This window comes from Pinus tabuliformis, chromosome 6 (assembly GCF_031772625.1).
Source record: "Pinus tabuliformis cultivar Carrire ecotype Pingquan chromosome 6, CPIR1, whole genome shotgun sequence".
NCBI classification, from domain to species: Eukaryota; Viridiplantae; Streptophyta; class Pinopsida; order Pinales; family Pinaceae; genus Pinus; species Pinus tabuliformis.
Genome location: NC_142292.1, coordinates 290,312,339 through 290,329,885, shown reverse-complemented (window position 1 = coordinate 290,329,885; position 17,547 = coordinate 290,312,339). Strand labels below are relative to the sequence as shown.

Here is a 17,547-nt window from a genome sequence, read left to right as displayed (position 1 = left end):
GCACTTCTTTAATCGTTGCTACACCCTCATAAGAAAACTATAATATACAACATGTATCCCAAGGAATTGGATAGGGAGTTCCACACAGGTCTAAGTGTGTAAACATGTGGCAATACTCCAAAAGATTCTTAACCTTGAAAATTACTTTAATTAATAGAATTATTAAAGTAATTTTCTTTTATAAGAAAAAGTGAGTTAACCTAATGAAATGCAGAGGCTATTTGCATTAATGAATTAAATGAATCTCAACCATTGATCTCAAGTGATGTTGAGATCTAATATCAACAATGAATCACCTTGGAGATCAAAGTTTTGGATTCTATCAATAACTCAAACTCATAAAAGGAACACTAGGCTAAAAGAGAAGACACATTAGTGAGCACAAGACAATGAGGTAGTGAGGATCTCAATGATTGGCTGGAGGAAATTCATCCAAGTGTGTGGAGTTCTAGGAGGAGTGCAATGGATAGAAAGGGAGAAGGATCTATATTAGCCAACAAGATCAAATCATGAGTTTTGGAGGGTTTGATCAGTTGGAATTTCCCAAAGTTTTGTTGTATTTGTATCTTTCCTCAATGGGCCATTATATGTTAGGCCCCTATGATACTAGTGATTCCCCCATTACTATTGCCATTTTATCCCTTATTATTATTATTTTCCCCCTATTGTCTCCATATTGTTATTAGTATGCCCCATAGAAACCAACTATTGTTATTTTTGTACCCTTATGTTATTATTGTTATGTCGACTTCATTATATTATGACCCCTTAGACTCCAATATATAGAAGGGAGGTTTAGTGATTTGTATCATCCAAGAATAGTTCATTTTTGTAATGTAAAGGAGGTTTCCCCCTCGAAGAGGCTAAATTCTAAGGCGTTGATCTATCTTTTCTATCCTTTTGTAAGTTGGTTTCCTAACATTTGGTATCAGAGCTTTGGATTCTAGGGTTTCGCTGCTCCAAACAGGTCATCATGGAATTTTCTCTATAATTGCTTCCTGGGATGTTTCAGAAGCTACAAAAAAACCCATTTGAGGTGAAATCATTCTGAACTTCGGATCTAAATTGCAGAGCTTGTATCACTATATTTGCAGAGATATGATCTAAGGAAGTTAGGTTTTTTTCAGACTCCCGAATTACATTCCAAACAAGTGACCTGGGGAAAATCGTTATAACTTTTTTTTTGAGCATCAGATTGCAATTTTGTAAGAATTTTCAGAAAGAGGACGGCCTATGGTTTTCTTTGTATAAGTTTTAGGTACTAAGGTCGAAACAGTGACATGTGGCACGTTGTACAAATTCGCTCAACTGAACTAGTTTATAATCAGCTCACCCTGGGAGATTTGGCATAACTCTTCCTTGGAGAATCCATATTGATCGGACTTGTGGGGTTAGAAAGAGGACTCAAAGGGCTACCACAGGACAAGATTTCTGATATTTGAGATCCATAGTTACAGAGATACAACATATTCAATATCAAGCTCTTACAAAGTGAAACAAAAGGTGTGTAGTTTTTTTTAAATTTTGCATAAGATTGGTTTGAAAAATTAGTTCGAAGGAATTCAAAGGGAATAGTGAATAATTATTAGCATTAATTAATTACTTGAAGAAAGAAAATGGAAACGCCTAGTAAGCAACCTGAAATATCTAGCATGACTCGTGAAGAAGAGGAAGAAATGCAACATGATATATCAAAAGTACAAGATCAAGTACACCAAATTTCACTATCATGAAAGGTAAATGAAGCCAAGAGGAATGGCATGGAAGATAATATGAATGGCATGCAAGTTAAGATGGAAGCTAATATGGATGGTGTGAAATCTAAGATGGATGGCATGGAAGCTAAGATTGAATGGCATGGATGCTAAGATGAATGGCATGGACGATAAGACGGAAGAATTGAAGATAAATTTGAATAAGTTGCTACAAGAAATGGTCACTAATGGTGAAAGGGTAGTAAAGGAAACTCATGATGAGAAAAAAAGAAATGTTAATCATGATTTAATAGACTCTAATGTTGGATTTAATACCCACCATGTTACAAAAATCGATATGATGAAGTTTGATGGCAAGGATCCCAGAACATGGATACTACAAATGGAGCAATGTTTCGATCTCCATATGTGCAAAACACGCAAAAGGTACGTATTGCAACTTTATATTTGGAACCAAATCAGTTTGTATGGTGTCTATGGCTTTGCTCTCATAAACAAATTGTCACTTAGGGAATTTTTATAGAAGAAATGATAGCACATTATGAGGATACAGAAAGCGATACCCTTTTAGCCAATTGATAAATCTCAAACAAAAGTGTTGAATGATGGAGCACATTGAGGACTTCAAAAAATTGAACATAAGGGTAAAAGATATTCTAGAGGAGCATAGGATTGATGTGTTCATAGAGACTTTAAAGGATAATATCCAACATGAGGTTCACCTTTGGGAACCTGATTCATTGGAGAAGGCATTCAGGTTAGCAAGAAAAATGGAAAGCAAAATTATGGCAACCAGGAATCCTACCACTCAAAACTATAAAGATGGAAGTGTTGTTGCCCCTAGCCTTCCACAACCTACAATGTTGACACAACAACAATTGGAAGAAAAAAGAGAAAAAGGGCTTTGTTATAGTTGTGATAGCAAATACACTAAAGGTCATAAGTGTGTTGAGAAGAAATCATTCTACATAGATTGTGAAGAGGAGGAAGAAAAGGAACAAGAAATGTCAAAAGAAGAGGATATACTCCAGGAATAAACCCTAGATAAATAAGAAATGAATCCAACCATATCTTGTAATGCATTGGTTGGAATTGCCACTCCTCAAACTATCAAGATAGAGGGACATATCAAGAAGAAAAAGGTAATAGTGTTGATTAATTCGGGAAGTACCCATAATTTTATTCATTGTAAGATAGCAAAGGAGTTGAATTTCTTCTTATATCCAACACCAGAGTGTCAATTGATGGTTACAAGTGGAGGAACAATAAATTACTCTGGAAAGTGCCATAATATCCAACTGTCCATGGGAGAATATGTATTGAATCACCCAATTCTTTCCATTCCAGTAGGTGGTGTTGATGTTGTACTAGGAGTCCAATGGCTACAATCCTTGGGTACAATAGCTATTAATTTTCAAAAAAAATTCATGAAATTATGTGTGGAAGGAAAGGAAGTTGCATTAAGGGGTATTGCAGGGAAATTGGGAAAGATAATCAGCTCTAACGGTATGACAAAGCTTCTAAAAAAGGAACAATGAGGTGTAATTCAACAATTATGTTTGCTAGAGGTTCCAACATTGAAATCATCTATTTCTCTAGATCTCCAAAAAGTCTTGGACAATCATTCCAAGGTATTTGAGACTCCCAAAGGTCTCCCACCTATTCATGATCATGATCATACTATTCATTTGATTCCAGGAAGTGTTCCTCCTGTTAGAGCCTAGATTGACCTCAAGCTGAATAGAAGCAATTCTAGGGTAACCACAAACCATGCTTAACCTAGTAGCTATGGATTTTAGGCTAGGTATAGTAGCTCAAGAGTTTTTGGCTGATTTTGATGACTGGTTGCTGGATCAAATGGAGCAGGCGGGTTGGGTCCGGGAAATCAAATCAGGGATACAGACATGTTCTGTGGGGCGAGGTAGACAAAGGATTTATGTACTAGAAATTGATTGAGATGGTAGATTTAGACTGCTGAGGGGTTGAGGAGGGCATGAGGAGCATGAATCCTCTTCAAACTGTTGAAAAACACAGAAAATCAAATGCATTCCCAAGACAAAGCACTGTAACTTAGTGTATTTTGTCTATTCACCTTGATTCATTTATTTTAGAAGAGAGACAGAGAGAGATGTGGATACATATAAAACATCAGAAAAACTCATTACAAAGAAGAAACAATATATAAACTCAATATCATAAGAATCCCACAAAAATAGCTGTAAAACCTAGTTCTATTCCTTACCAATCTACTGATACAAGTATACAATGAGTGCACCACTTCCAAAAGAGTCCAACCTTTTCAAATGACTAAAACAATACATAATATAGGCAAGAAAACTACTCATGCTAGCTATCAGGGGTCAAATCCATGAGAAGGGGGGTGGTTTCAACCATATTTAAACTAGGAACACAAAAGTAGGCAGTGGAAAAGCTTGCCTCTAAAACCAAGGAAACCAATTCATTCAGTTCAAAACCACCTTTGACCTGATGTATCTACCCTATCAAGTATTTTACATCCATAATTACATCAAGTTACATAATTTACCATGCCAAATTCACCAAGAGGATCAGAAAAAATCAACTGTAGAGAAAACTAGGAAAATTTTGACTTTTCTAGCAAAACTAGCAAAATTCATTTAATGCAATGCGCAACACCACTTCAAGGGCGGTTTTCGAGGCCTTCCCGATGTCCAAATCAGGTGCAAGTTGGCTTGTTGGAAAGCCCTGCCTATCTAGTTTCTAGAACAATTTCATTTTTATGATTTGGAGCTCATTTTCCCCTCCAACATTTGATTCTCCCAAGACTGCTTCCTGTGTGGCAAAAAAGTGGCAGGGAGGGCACTTTTTGGGTGTTTTTTGCCCTTTTGGTGACCAAGATCTTGTCCAAATCTTCTAAATATTTTTGGATTTACTTATTTTTCCATGCTGATTCCAAATGTGTAGGCCATTTTTCAAATAGTGGTCCCCATCAAAAGCATAGTGGCAGTGGCGCTGCACCTATTGGAAAAACCTGTGCAAAAATTTCCAAAATTCATAAATGACCAAAAATGCTCAAAATTCCTTGAAATTTGGCATGAGGCAACCTTGCTAAGTGCTTTGTTGGTCCAATGATGCTTCAACCAAGATTTTGAGTTTATCATGTTCTTTCATACTCCTCAAGGCTCTCCTTAACTTAGCTTTTGTCCTCTTTACCCTTGAATTGCAAATCTTGTTCTAGGTTAAATAATGATAGTTGATCTGAAATGAAGGATTGTAGTGGGAACAAGATGAGTATGAGGAGATTTTAAAAATATAAAGTGAGGTGTATGGGGATGTGAGTACTTGAGGGAGTAGGAGTTTGGGGCTCTTAGGGGAATGAGGGGAGTGAATAGTGTTTAGGATGTGGGGTATAGAGTTCAATAAGGGAATGGGGGTATGAAATTGTAAGAGTTGGGAATTAGGGTTAGGGAATAGTGTAATAGGGCTAGGGTTTGATAAGGAGAGTGGGGTTTGGGGAATGAACTTTGATGACTGAGGGATAAGGAATGGGACTTGGGAAACTAAGTATAAATGAAGTAAAAGATTAGCAAAGACCTTTGACAGCTTGTGAGAGGTAGTTTAGCAATTAGTTAGGGTTTGTTCTAAAAGAAGCCAAACACACTCAGTCAACCAAGCACAATTCTTTTTCAACAAGGAGGAATGGTGTACTGACTTGAAACAAACATCAAATGGTTTTTTAAGAAGCTTGGAGGCATTTTGAGGCAATTTTGACTTCCCCAATAGGTGCGCAACACCAGTCAACAGGGGCGTAGCGCCAGTGTAAAAAGACACTCTAGAATCTCAATAGGTGCGCATCACACTTTTAATGCGCAACGCCAGGAAATAGGTGCACAACGCCCTTTTGCAGACCACTTTTGGAGGCATTCCCTGTGTCCAAATTGAGCGTGGGATAGCTCGTTGGAAATATTATTGAGTCTGCTTTCCAAATCATCTTGAATTTTTCAATTTGGAGTTCATTTTCCCTATCAATTGTCAAATCGTCCAAGACTAGTCAAAATGTGCAAAATGAGGCTGCCTAAATGTAGAGTGTTGTTACAGTCAACTTTTGAAGGTCATCCTCAACTCAAAACTGAGCTCATGATAGCTAATTGGAAAGCTCTTTGTGTCTAGTTATCATTTGACTCATCAAGAAAGTCATTTCACCAACCAAGCTAGTAGAAATCTTGATTTTACCAAGGTCACTCCAGAGGTGCAACAATCCTCCCAAGGCAACTATATTTTTGATATTTATCTAAAACCATGACACTTGTGTAAAAAGTGAAGGAGGTTTTTCTTCCTTGGCCTATTGTGGAAAAAAACATCTCTCACATTTTCCAAATTCATTTTTTCTTGCTCAGAAACAAAAACCCTAGGAGAGGGGAATGAGCCCTACTTGAGCACAATTGAAGCACAAAGAAGGTGTAAAATGACTCATTGGAACCTGAAATGATGATGAAAAATATTTGAATTATGGTACACTTAGCTGAATGGGGACATGGACCGACACTTGGAAAACCTTGAAAGGAGTGAAAACAAATCCTAGACCTAATACCTAGTGACCAAATTTTACTTGAAGACTCACTAAAATGACAAAATTTGACCTTGACACCCTAAGACCACTTTGTAAGAGCATGTTTGATCACTGGTGGAAGGCTTGAAATACTGACACTAACATTGGCTCCAATGGCGATGGTAGCTCCTTGGAGGTGCCAAGAACTGTAGATATTTGCGAAAGCAGACCAGTGCCTTATCCATTGGGCAATATGGAGTCAATAAACTCAAGCTGAAATTACATAACTGAATACTGATGACTCAAAGACACAAACTGACTTGAAACTGACTCAATACTAAAACACAACTGACAAACTGGAAAATATGCTCAAAATGGAGCTTATTCAATAAAACCTACTCTAACTTTCCATTCATCACCTGATCAAGTGAAATGAAACAACCAATGCAACCAAGTAAGCATTTTGGCTGTTGTTTGAATTCTCCGCATGTGCTTTCTTATGAAAAACAAGACAGAACTACTGAAAGGCAACTGCCATGAAAACTTGTAAACATACCCGTTGAATAATATGGATTCTCTATCTGACTCCAAAAACACTGCATAAGGATCTTGAAATTCATGTTCACTGGGACTTAGCTCATCCAATGGATTACTTTTCTTCTCCTCATACCATGAATGCAAACTTTCATCTGAGCTTTGTGATGAGACTCCTGCTAATAATGACAAAGAAACTGGTTGCTAGATCAAGTTTGTATCAATACTTTTTCCAAGCTCACAGTTAGCTAATGGAGAAGGACTTTGATTGCAGACATCATCCAACACGTCAACTATTGGATCATGAAAAACTTGAAAATATTGTTGCAACCCATTTTCTATTGGCTCCGATGAGATTACATGATTTTCTACAGGCTTCCAATCTTTTATTGAAGATATACTATGAAAATTTCCTTTCAAAAACTGAAATGATTCAAAATAGAATGGAACAGAAGCATCTTTCATCATTTGATCATATGTTCCATCTTCCAAGTCTTCATCTGCAACTTGACAATCAATGGCATTCGGGGGCTACAAATCTGGATATGAGAAGTCTTGAACAAGGATTTCATTACCCTCAAAATGGTTCAGATCAAAACATATCGATGATTGACTTCTGATTGCATGAAAGTTGTCTCTGATGAGCTAAAACAAAGCAAAACAAAATGGCAAAGATCCTTCACTTAATTCAAAATTTGCTGCACTTTCCTCCTCACTTCCGTAGCTGATATGCATCGGCTGATCACTATACTCGAGCTGCTGAAAGTGAACTTCCTCCTTATACAAACTAGCTGTTGATTTATCTGCAAGACTAGCTTCTATTTGGAGAACATAATCATCATCATACTGATCAAACTTAGGGAATTAATTAGTATAAAACACATCATCAAGCATACATGTCATATCAACAGATCTCTCTTCTCCAAGACGATCTATAAAATAATAATTATCATATTTATGACAACTGGGATAGGAAAGAAAATGTTTTGGATCGGCCACTTGTTCTTCTTCAATCAGCAAGCCATGGTTTTGAACATCATACTCATTCCTTGTGGTGATCTTTTGCATCATCTCTTCCACTGCACTTACCAAAATGTCAAGCTTTGCCTCTAAAGATGTAGATTCCTCTGGATCTATGTTCTTCATCTCTTCTTCCTTCAACTTTTCCCTTCTGATCAGAAAAGTAGCCTCTACATCTACTACATTGTTCTGCATCTCTTCAAGTGTTGCAAGGTTCCTTTCTCTTAGCTGAAACTCCATTTCCGAATCAAAGGCATCCGGGTAGTGCAAGAGACCAAATCTAGGAGGAGGTCTTATATTAACCGGCATTAAAAAATAGACTTGGTTAAATCTGGCAGAAAAATGTTGCTCTGTCTCCCCTAACTGTCTTTTCAACTGGTTACACTCTTCTAGAATCAAGAAAGGGTTTTGTCTGAACATCCACTTGTCAAGGAAAACTTTGACGAACTGCTGGAAATTTGAGATGCTTGCATCAGGCATGGTTTTGAACCAACTCTTGACTGTGCCTTGCAAAGAAAGAGCAAAAAGCCTAATACTGACATCCTCTTCATCAACTTCAAAAAGGTCGACAAATGACTCAAAATTGAATACATGTTTGTCAGTAGTGATGTTGTCACATTCACCATCAAATCTTGGTAGATATAGGTAATGATTTTTAGGGAAAGCATGGGATATAGGAGGTAAAATCAAAGGCTTGTATCGATCTGGAATTTTACAAGGTATAGGGGTATGTACAGAAGGTGTAGAATTAGTCTTGGTCTCTTTAGGCTCGTCATTTTGAAGATGGTCATCACAAGATTCAGAAGAACGGTCTTGATCAATCTTAAAGGCGTGCAAACATTTTGTGTTCACAATGCAGGTCTAGGATCTTTTCTAAAATACCATATACTTTGCAAAGCCTTCTTGACATTCTCAGGAAAAGAGAGGAAATAATTTATAACAAAAAACATAATGTCTTGGATGAAATTCCAATTTGAATACTTGGTATTTCCATATTTTCCTTTCATGTTTTTGTTGGTCGAGCTCATCCTCTAGTGGAGTCCTTGGATCTAATGTCAAAACTGATTTGGAGTCGCCAGGTGAATGATTTTAGCGTTGCAGTGTCTGATCATTGTTCACCATCAATAATCAGATCTAAACTTGACTACATTTTTCTGAGGAACATAAAACTACGTCCCAAGTATGGTCGCCACTATGTTAGAGCCTAGATTGACCTCAAGCTAAATAGATGCAATTCTAGGGTAACCACAAACCACGCTTAACCTGGTAGCTAGCCCTACCATGTCGGGAGAGGGCTCTCTCCTTGTCAATCTCAATCGAGATGACTAAATTGAATATGGATTTTAGCCTACGTATAGTAGCTCAAGAGTTTTTGGCTGATTTTGATCATTGGTTGCTGGATCAAATGGAGCAGGCAGGTTGGGTCCAGGAAATCAAAGCAGGGATACAGACATGTTCTGTGGGGCGAGGTAGACAAAGGATTTATGTACTAGAAATTGATTTATATGGTAGATATAGACTACTGAGGGGTTGAGGAGGACATGAGGAGCATGAATCCTCTTCAAAGTATTGAAAAACACAGAAAACCAAATGCATTCCGAAGACAAAGCACTGTAACTTAGTGTATTTTGTCTATTCACCTTGATTCATTTAGTTTAGAAGAGAAAGTGAGATGTGGATACATATAAAACATCAGGAAAACTCATTACAAAGAAGAAACAATATATAAACTCAATATCACAAGAATCCCACAAAAATGGCTGTAAAACCAGGTTATATTCCTTGCCAATCTGCTGATACAAGTATACAATGAGTGCACCACTTCCAAAAGAGTCCAATCTTTTCAAATGACTAAAAAATTACATAATATAGGCAAGAAAACTACTCATGCTAGCTATCAGGGTCGAATCCATGAGAAGAGGGGTGGTTTCAACCATATCTAAACTAGGAACAAAAAGTAGGCAATGGAACATCTTGCCTCTAAAACCAAGGAAACAAATTCATTCAGTTCAAAACCACCTTTGACCTGATGTATCTACCCTATCAAGTGTTTTAGATTCATAATTACATCAAATTACATCATTTACCATGCCAAATTCACCAAGAGGGTGAGAAAAAGTCAATTGTAGAGAAAACTAGGAAAAATTTGACTTTTCTAGCAAAATTGGCAAAATTCATTTAATCCGCAGCGCCACTTCAGGGGCATTTTTGGGGGCCTTCGTGATGTCCAAATTAGGTGCAAGTTGGCATGTTGGGAAGCCCTGCCTATCTAGTTTCTGGAACAATTTGATTTTCTGATTTGGAGCTCATTTTCCCCACCAAAATTTGATTCTCCCAAGACTGCTTCCTGTGTGGCAAAAAAGTGGTAGAGAGGGCACCTTTTGGGTGTTTTTTTCCCTTTTGGTGACCAAGATCTTGTCCAAATCTTCTCAATATTTCTAGGTTTACTTATTTTTCCATGCTGATTCCAAATATGTAGGCCATTTTGCAAATAGAGACCCCCCTCAAAAGCATAGCACTAGTGGCATTGCACACCTATTGGAAAAACCTGTGTAAATATTTCCAAAATTCATAAATGACCAAAATTACTCAAAATTCCTTGAAATTTGGCATGAGGCAACCTTGTTAAGTGCTTTGTTGGGCCAATGATGCTTCAACCAAGATCTTGAGTTTATCATGTTCTTTCTTGCTCCTCAAGGCTCTCCTTAACTTAGCTTTTAGCCTCTTTACCCTTGAATTGCAAATCTTGTTCTGGGTTAAATAGTGATAGTTGATGTGAAATGAAGGATTGTAGTGGGAACAAGATGAGTATGAGGAGATTTTAAAAATATAGGGTAAGTGAGGTGTATGGGGATGTGAGTACTTGAGGGAGTAGGAGTTTGGGGCTCTTAGGGGAATGAGGGGAGTGAATAGTGTTTAGGATGTGGGGTACAGAGTTCAATAAGGGAATGGGGGTAGTGAAATTGTAAGAGTTGGGAATTAGGGTTAGGGAATAGTGTAATAGGGCTAGGGTTTGATAAGGAGAGTGGGGTTTTGGGGAATGAACTTTGATGACTGAGGGATAGGGAATGGGACTTGGGAAACTAAGTATAAATGAAGTAAAAGAGCAGCAAATACCTTTGATAGCTTGTGAGAGGTAGTTTAGCAATTAGTTAGGGTTTGTTCTAAAATAAGCCAAACACACTCAAGCAACCAAGCACAATTCTTTTTCAGCAAGGAGGAATGGTGTACTGACTTGAAACAAGCATCAAATGGTGAAGAAGCTTCGAGGTGGTTTGAGGCAATTTTGACTTCCCCAATAGGTGTGCAACACAAGTTAATAGGTGCGTAGCACCATTTTAATGCGTAGTGCCAGTGTAAAAAGACACTGTAGAATCTCAATAAGTGCACAACACACTTTTAATGCACAATGCCAGGAAATAGGTGCACAGTGCCTTTTTGCAGACCACTTTTGGAGGCCTTCCCTATGTCCAAATGGAGCACGGGATAGCTCGTGGGAAAGATTATTGAGTCTACTTTCCAAATCATCTTGAATTTTTCAATTTGGAGTTCATTTTCCCTGTCAAAAGTCAAATCGCCCAAGACTAGACAAAATGTGTAAAATGAGGCTTCCTACATGCAGAGTGTTGTTGCAGTCAACGTTTGAAGGTCTTTCTCAACTCCAAATTGAGCTCATGATAGCTCATTGCAAAGCGCTTTGTGTCTAGTTATCATTTTATTCATCAAGAAAGTCATTTGGCCAACCAGGCTAGGAGAAATCTTAATTTTACCAAGGCCAGTCTAGAGGTGTAGCAATCCTCCTGAGGCAACTGTATTTTTGATGTTTTTCTAAAACCATGACACCTGTGTAAAAAGTAGAGGAGGTTTTTCTTTTTTGGCCTATTGTGGACAAAACCCTCTCTCACTTTTTCTAAATTCATTTTTCCTTGCTCAGAAACAAAAATCCTAGGAGAGGGGAATGAGCTCTACTTGAGCACAATTGAAGCACAAACAAGGTGTAAAATGAGTCATTGGAGGAGGTTTCAATGGATTTTATCATAGGTTTACCCAAGTCCGAAGGAAGGAGTGTTATCATGGTGCCAGTTGATAGACTTACCAAGTATGCACATTTTTGTGCATTATCTCATCCATTTAAAGTCAATATAGTTTCTACTACATTTATGGAAACAATTCAAAAGCTACATGGAAGCCCAAAGATTATTGTAAGCGACAGAGATCCCATTTTCACTGGAAATTTTTGGACAAAATTATTTTCTTGTCTCGATACTCAGTTAGCTCATAGCTCATATTATCATCCTCAATCTGATGGGAAAACTGAGATAGTAAACAAATGTTTGGAAGGATATCTCCGTTGCTTTATATCTAATAAATAGACACAATGGGTCAAATGGTTTCCTCTGGCTGAATGGTGGTATAACACTTCCTTCCATACCATAGCAAAAAATGACCCCATTTTATGGCACTTTATGGATATCATCCACCATCCATCCCATCATATTTAAGAGAAAATTCTAAGGTTCAAGTAGTGGAACATCACATCGAGCATGAACAACAAGTTCTCCAACTCTTAAAGGATAACCTCACATTGGCGCAGAACAGAATGAAACAACAGGCAAATCAACATTGTAGTGAAAGAAGTTTTGATGTAGGTGACTGGGTATTCCTACGGCTACAATGATATAAAAAAATTTCCCTTAAGAAAGCTAAGAAGGATAATAAATTATCACCCAAGTATTATGGTCCATACAAGGTGTTGTAAAAGATTGGTACTATGAAATACAAATCAGAGCTTCTTGCAGCTTCCCGAGTGCACCCAGTTTTCCATGTTTCATGTTTAAAGAAGGTTATACGTGACAAGCTCCCAGTTCATACAATATTGCTTGAACTTGATGAGGAAGGAAAAATCATATTGGAACCGGAAGTAGTCACAGAAACAAGAACTCGACAACTACGAAATCGGTCAATTTCAAAGTATCTCATCAAGTGGAAGAACTTATCCACTGAAGATTCCACATGCGAGGATGAGAATTTTATACAACATCATCTAGAATTACTCAAGCATTGAGGACAACACTTTTTAGAAGGAGAGGGACATGTTAGGCCCCTATAATACTAGTGATTCCCCCATTACTATTGTCATTTTATCCCTTCTTGTTATTATTGTGCCCCTATTGTCCTCATATTGTTATTAGTATGCCCCATAGAAACCCATTATTGTTATTTTTGTGCCCTTATGTTATTATTGTTATGTTGGCCTGATTATATTATGACCCCTTCGACTCCTATGTATAGAAGGGAGGTTTAGTCATTTGTATCATCCAAGAATTGTTCATTTGTGTAATGTAAAGGAGGTTTCCCCCCTCGAAGAGGCTGAATTCTAAGGCATTGATCTATCTCTTCTATCTTTTTGTGAGCTGGTTTCCTAAGTAGAGTACCTCCTACGTAGAAGAGTACCTCCTACCTGGGGTTGATCATACACTATTGAGGTATTGCATGGAATAAACAATATACTATCAATGCACTAATGAAGAAATCAAAATAAACGAATTTCTTATTGCTACAATAGCACCACTCTTGGATTCTTCGATAAAGCACCTAACCTTCATGGCAAAAGCTTCCTAGAATAGAGTACCTCCTACCTTGAAGTGTGTCCCCTGCTCAAAATATAGAACCCTTCTCTACTATGCACTTTTCTTAAAGATAAATATGTGCATAGAATAGAACTAAGAAAAACACCTAAATTAATAAAAGTGAGCATCTAAGTCAAACTATAAAAGCATACTAAATATGGCTCTATCTAAGTTTGGGAAACGCTAAACAAGCATGCTTGCATACAACAACCACAAGATGCCTAAAATTGATGCACTTCTTTCATCACTGCTACACCCTCATAGGAAAACTATAATCTACAGCATGTATCCCAAGGCATTGGATAGGGACTTCCACACAGGTCTAAGTGTGTAAACATGTAGCAATAGTCCAAAAGACTCTTAACCTTGAAATTTACTTTAATTACTAGAATTATTAAAGTAATTGGCTTTTATAAGAAAAATTGAGTTAATCTAATGAAATGCAGAGGCTATTTGCAATAATCAATTAAATGAATCTCAACCATTGATCTCAAGTGATGTTGAGATCTAATATCAACAATGTATCACCTTGGAGATCAAAGTTTTGGATTCAGTCAATAACTCAAACTTATAAAAGGAATGTTAGGCTAAATGAGAGAACACATTAGTGAGCACAAGACAATGAGGTAGTGAGGATCTCAATTATTGGTTGGAGGACATTCATCCAAGTGTGCAGAGTTTGAGGAGGAGTGTAAGGGATATCAAGGGAGAAGGATCTAGATTAGCGAACAAGATCAAATGATGAGTTTTGGAGAGTTTGATTAGTTGGAATTTCCGAAAGTTTTGTTTTATTTGTATCTTTCCTCAATGGGCCATTATACCAGTAAGGGAGCCCTTGTATGTTGAAGATTAATTGATAAAACAACAGATTTGAAAGGCAGAGATCTATGTGTGCATGTGTATGAGATTGATGTGATTATTTTTCTTCCATTGTTTACTTTAATTTGTGTTAAGATCTCAGCAATGTTTTTTATTCAATAGATCTGCAGCAATAATTATTTAATCAAAAAGGAATCTGTCAAGTCAATGATTAGCCAAAATTTGGGGTTAGAGAAATCAACACACACACATGGACAACTTCAAAACAAGAACCTTCAAAGAATTTGGCACCAAAAAAATATGTCTATCTGTGTCATATGCACACTTTATGAATATATGCCTTTTATAGAGATATTTGAAGGCATAAAAATGACAATTTAGAGAGAGCTTTCAACATTTTTCTAAAGAAAACCTCATAGAAAAGCCCCCAGGATTTTGCACACATGGACAGTTTCGAAAGAACCCCTTCTAAAAATTAGGCAACAAAGAAATATGTATCTATGTGTCTAATATTTTAATTTTTAAAAATATGTTCTTTTTACATAAATATATAACGAAATAAAGTTCACAATGTGGAGAATAATTTCAACTTCTTTTCTAGGGAAAACCAGGTGGGGAAAACCCAGACACTTCCCTACAATTTGCGGATGGTATCGAATCTAAACCTAGACTAACCCACTAAGGATGTTGATAGAGGCACACAAAAGGGGCGGCCAGCCCTGGGAAAGAACCCTGAGAACTCCTACATGAAGCTCAAATCACTCAAACACTAGAGCTACCATGGACAAAATTTTCAACTTAGACATAAGAATACAAACATAGTCTCCAAAACAAATTAAATAGGAAAGGAATGACTTTGAAATTAAACTATTGTAGACATAAAAATATAATTGAAATTATATTAAGGGAGGCAACAAGAGGGCTGGGGAGAGATTCTAAACTCCCTTTCACCCTAGGAAGTTCCTACCCAAAACCTAAATAGGGTTTGACAACATGTAGAGGAATGCATGCAGGTTGTTAAGAAAATAAAGAAGTGTTCTTGTGAAGGGTTGAGAGAGGAACCTAACTTGGAACCTAAATAGGTACCCAACAATGCAAAGATTCACAAAAGAATGTAATTACAAAAAAAATATTGCTTGTTGTGAACTCTACATTCCATTAGTTGTATGTGTACAAAATTGTGGTAGGTGGAAATAGTTGAAGGGTTGGGTAAATGTGGGTACAATGTTAGAAAATAAAACAATGCTCTGTCTCCTATCCTCCAAGCATGTTAGTATCTTTGGGGCTTTCCCTATCATCTTCGGTACATAATGGATGACAAGCAACATAATTGGTGATATCCTTTACTAAAGTAAGACACCCCTAGTACTTAAGAGTGACGTTCCCAAGTAATAAGAAGTCCCAGGATTACCACAATACCGTGACTAATTCTAAACTATATCTCTTCCAAATGACACCTACAAGCATATAATAATAACTAATAAAAAATTTATTTTAATTCTCTTTTTATTCCTATATCAAAAAAAGGTGGTGAAGTCCTCCCAAACCTTGATTCTCACTTATTTAAGTCACACAAACATTAGTTTGATTCATTTTTCACCATCATCTCACTAGTGGAATCATATCAATGAGTTTATAGATTAATTTGTGGACATAAAGCTTCCAAAGGAATGGAACAACTTTGTGACACATTTCAAGTGCATTCAATTCCCAATAATCCACAAAATAAATTGTAGAGAAAAATTTGATGTTCATCTTGTTATGTCTCCTCTAATTTTGATATTCAGGTATTTTTGTAGTTTTCATATATTTTATATTTGGAGCAGTGTGTTTCAGATTGATTGACCTATGTGGATGTTGGGACAAGGTCAAAAAGAGCATACTCTAAAGTGAAAGTGCATGCCACAAATGCAAAACATGTTCCTATACAAAGTAATAATGTGAATGTCCTCGTTGGTCATTTCTATGGTATGTGAATTATTTTAGGCTGGTTTCATAGCCTACTTGATATTGGTAGCGTTTTTGTAGAAGGCCTCATTGCTACTATGCATCTACTACATTGTGGTTGTTTACTTTTTCTTGTTCAATAAAAGGTTGGTTTCGATGTGTAGTAAGACACATGCCAGGAAGAACTCTCGATGATGGAGATGTCCCTGGGAGTTGACTTTGATGAGATGTAAGGGGGAAATGAATTTCTCCATCATATGCAATAGTTTGGGCAACAGGTGAACTTGAAGAAATCCCATAGTGAGATGTTGCACCTCCAAAACTACTATATGAGTGACTTCCATATCTAGAGGATCTATATGGACCAAGACTGTAACTACCCGCACCTAGTGATGCTCGACCAGAAGTTGTTCCTTGGAGAAGAAGTTGGCGGCCCAAGTCCAACTGTGCTGAAGAGTTTAATGAACTATAAGGAAGGTTTGTTGCAGTAGGGTCTCTAGACAAACTTGGCAGTGTTGCATCACTTAATCCATATGGATTTAGACCGGTAACTGGTATTGATGTTGGGTTCACGATATTCCGATGACCAATAAGTTGTGGGTTGACTGGCCCATGAACCAATCCACCATATTGTGAAATGTGATTTACATCACCTTTATCCTTCAAATCAAGAACAACTTGGCCCTGGTTTGCTACAACTTTCTTCTTTTTTCCTTCAAATGCTAATTTACAAAAAAATTGATGCCCATCTATTGATTTAACATGATCTTCTAGGGATCGATTTCTTGCTTCAATTGTTTTGTAAACAATAAGGGAGTATTCTTTGTACTTACTAGATTTTCTATTAAAACCACTAGGGCCTTCTTCAATGTCTCCATAATGAGAGAAAAAATTATTCATTCTAGTAGGTTTCATGTCTTTAGGAACATTACCCATATGGACCCTCCTTAAGTTAAGATCTGTTATAGCTGGTTGAAAGGGATTCGCTGGTTGTATGGGTTGTACAGGTACCATGGGTGGAAGAAGTTGTTGTTGGAGTTGAAAGGGATTAACTCGTTGTATGGGTTGTTGAAAGAGATGGTTCAGTTGCAATTGATGTTTCCCAGTGTTGGGAGCGAGATCCCCCAAGTGCAGTTTTGGGGCTAAAAGCCCATGTTTGAGTCAAATTTTGTAATAAGTTGTAAAGACTCTACATTTTGTGGTCACGGAACATGAAGGTATCATGTGTTAAAAGGGTACTCCACCCTTAGTTTTGTAAAGTAAAGTAGGATGTAAGAGACTTACCCATGGTTCGTGGACCATGGGATTATATAAAAAGACTCAAGAGCTAAGATCTAAGTAGTTAGGGGCATCG

General features: G+C 37.1%; 1 protein-coding gene across 1 annotated transcript; it reads right to left on the bottom strand.

Annotated features, from left to right (window-relative positions):
* Nucleotides 1–16,289: 16,289 nt before the first annotated feature.
* LOC149258471 (uncharacterized) lies at nt 16,290–17,207 on the bottom strand. The gene has a single exon (XM_089418713.1). It carries the CDS (start codon nt 17,205–17,207, stop codon nt 16,290–16,292), a length of 918 nt encoding a protein of 305 aa, XP_089274839.1.
* Between the last annotated feature and the right edge of the window lie 340 nt (nt 17,208–17,547).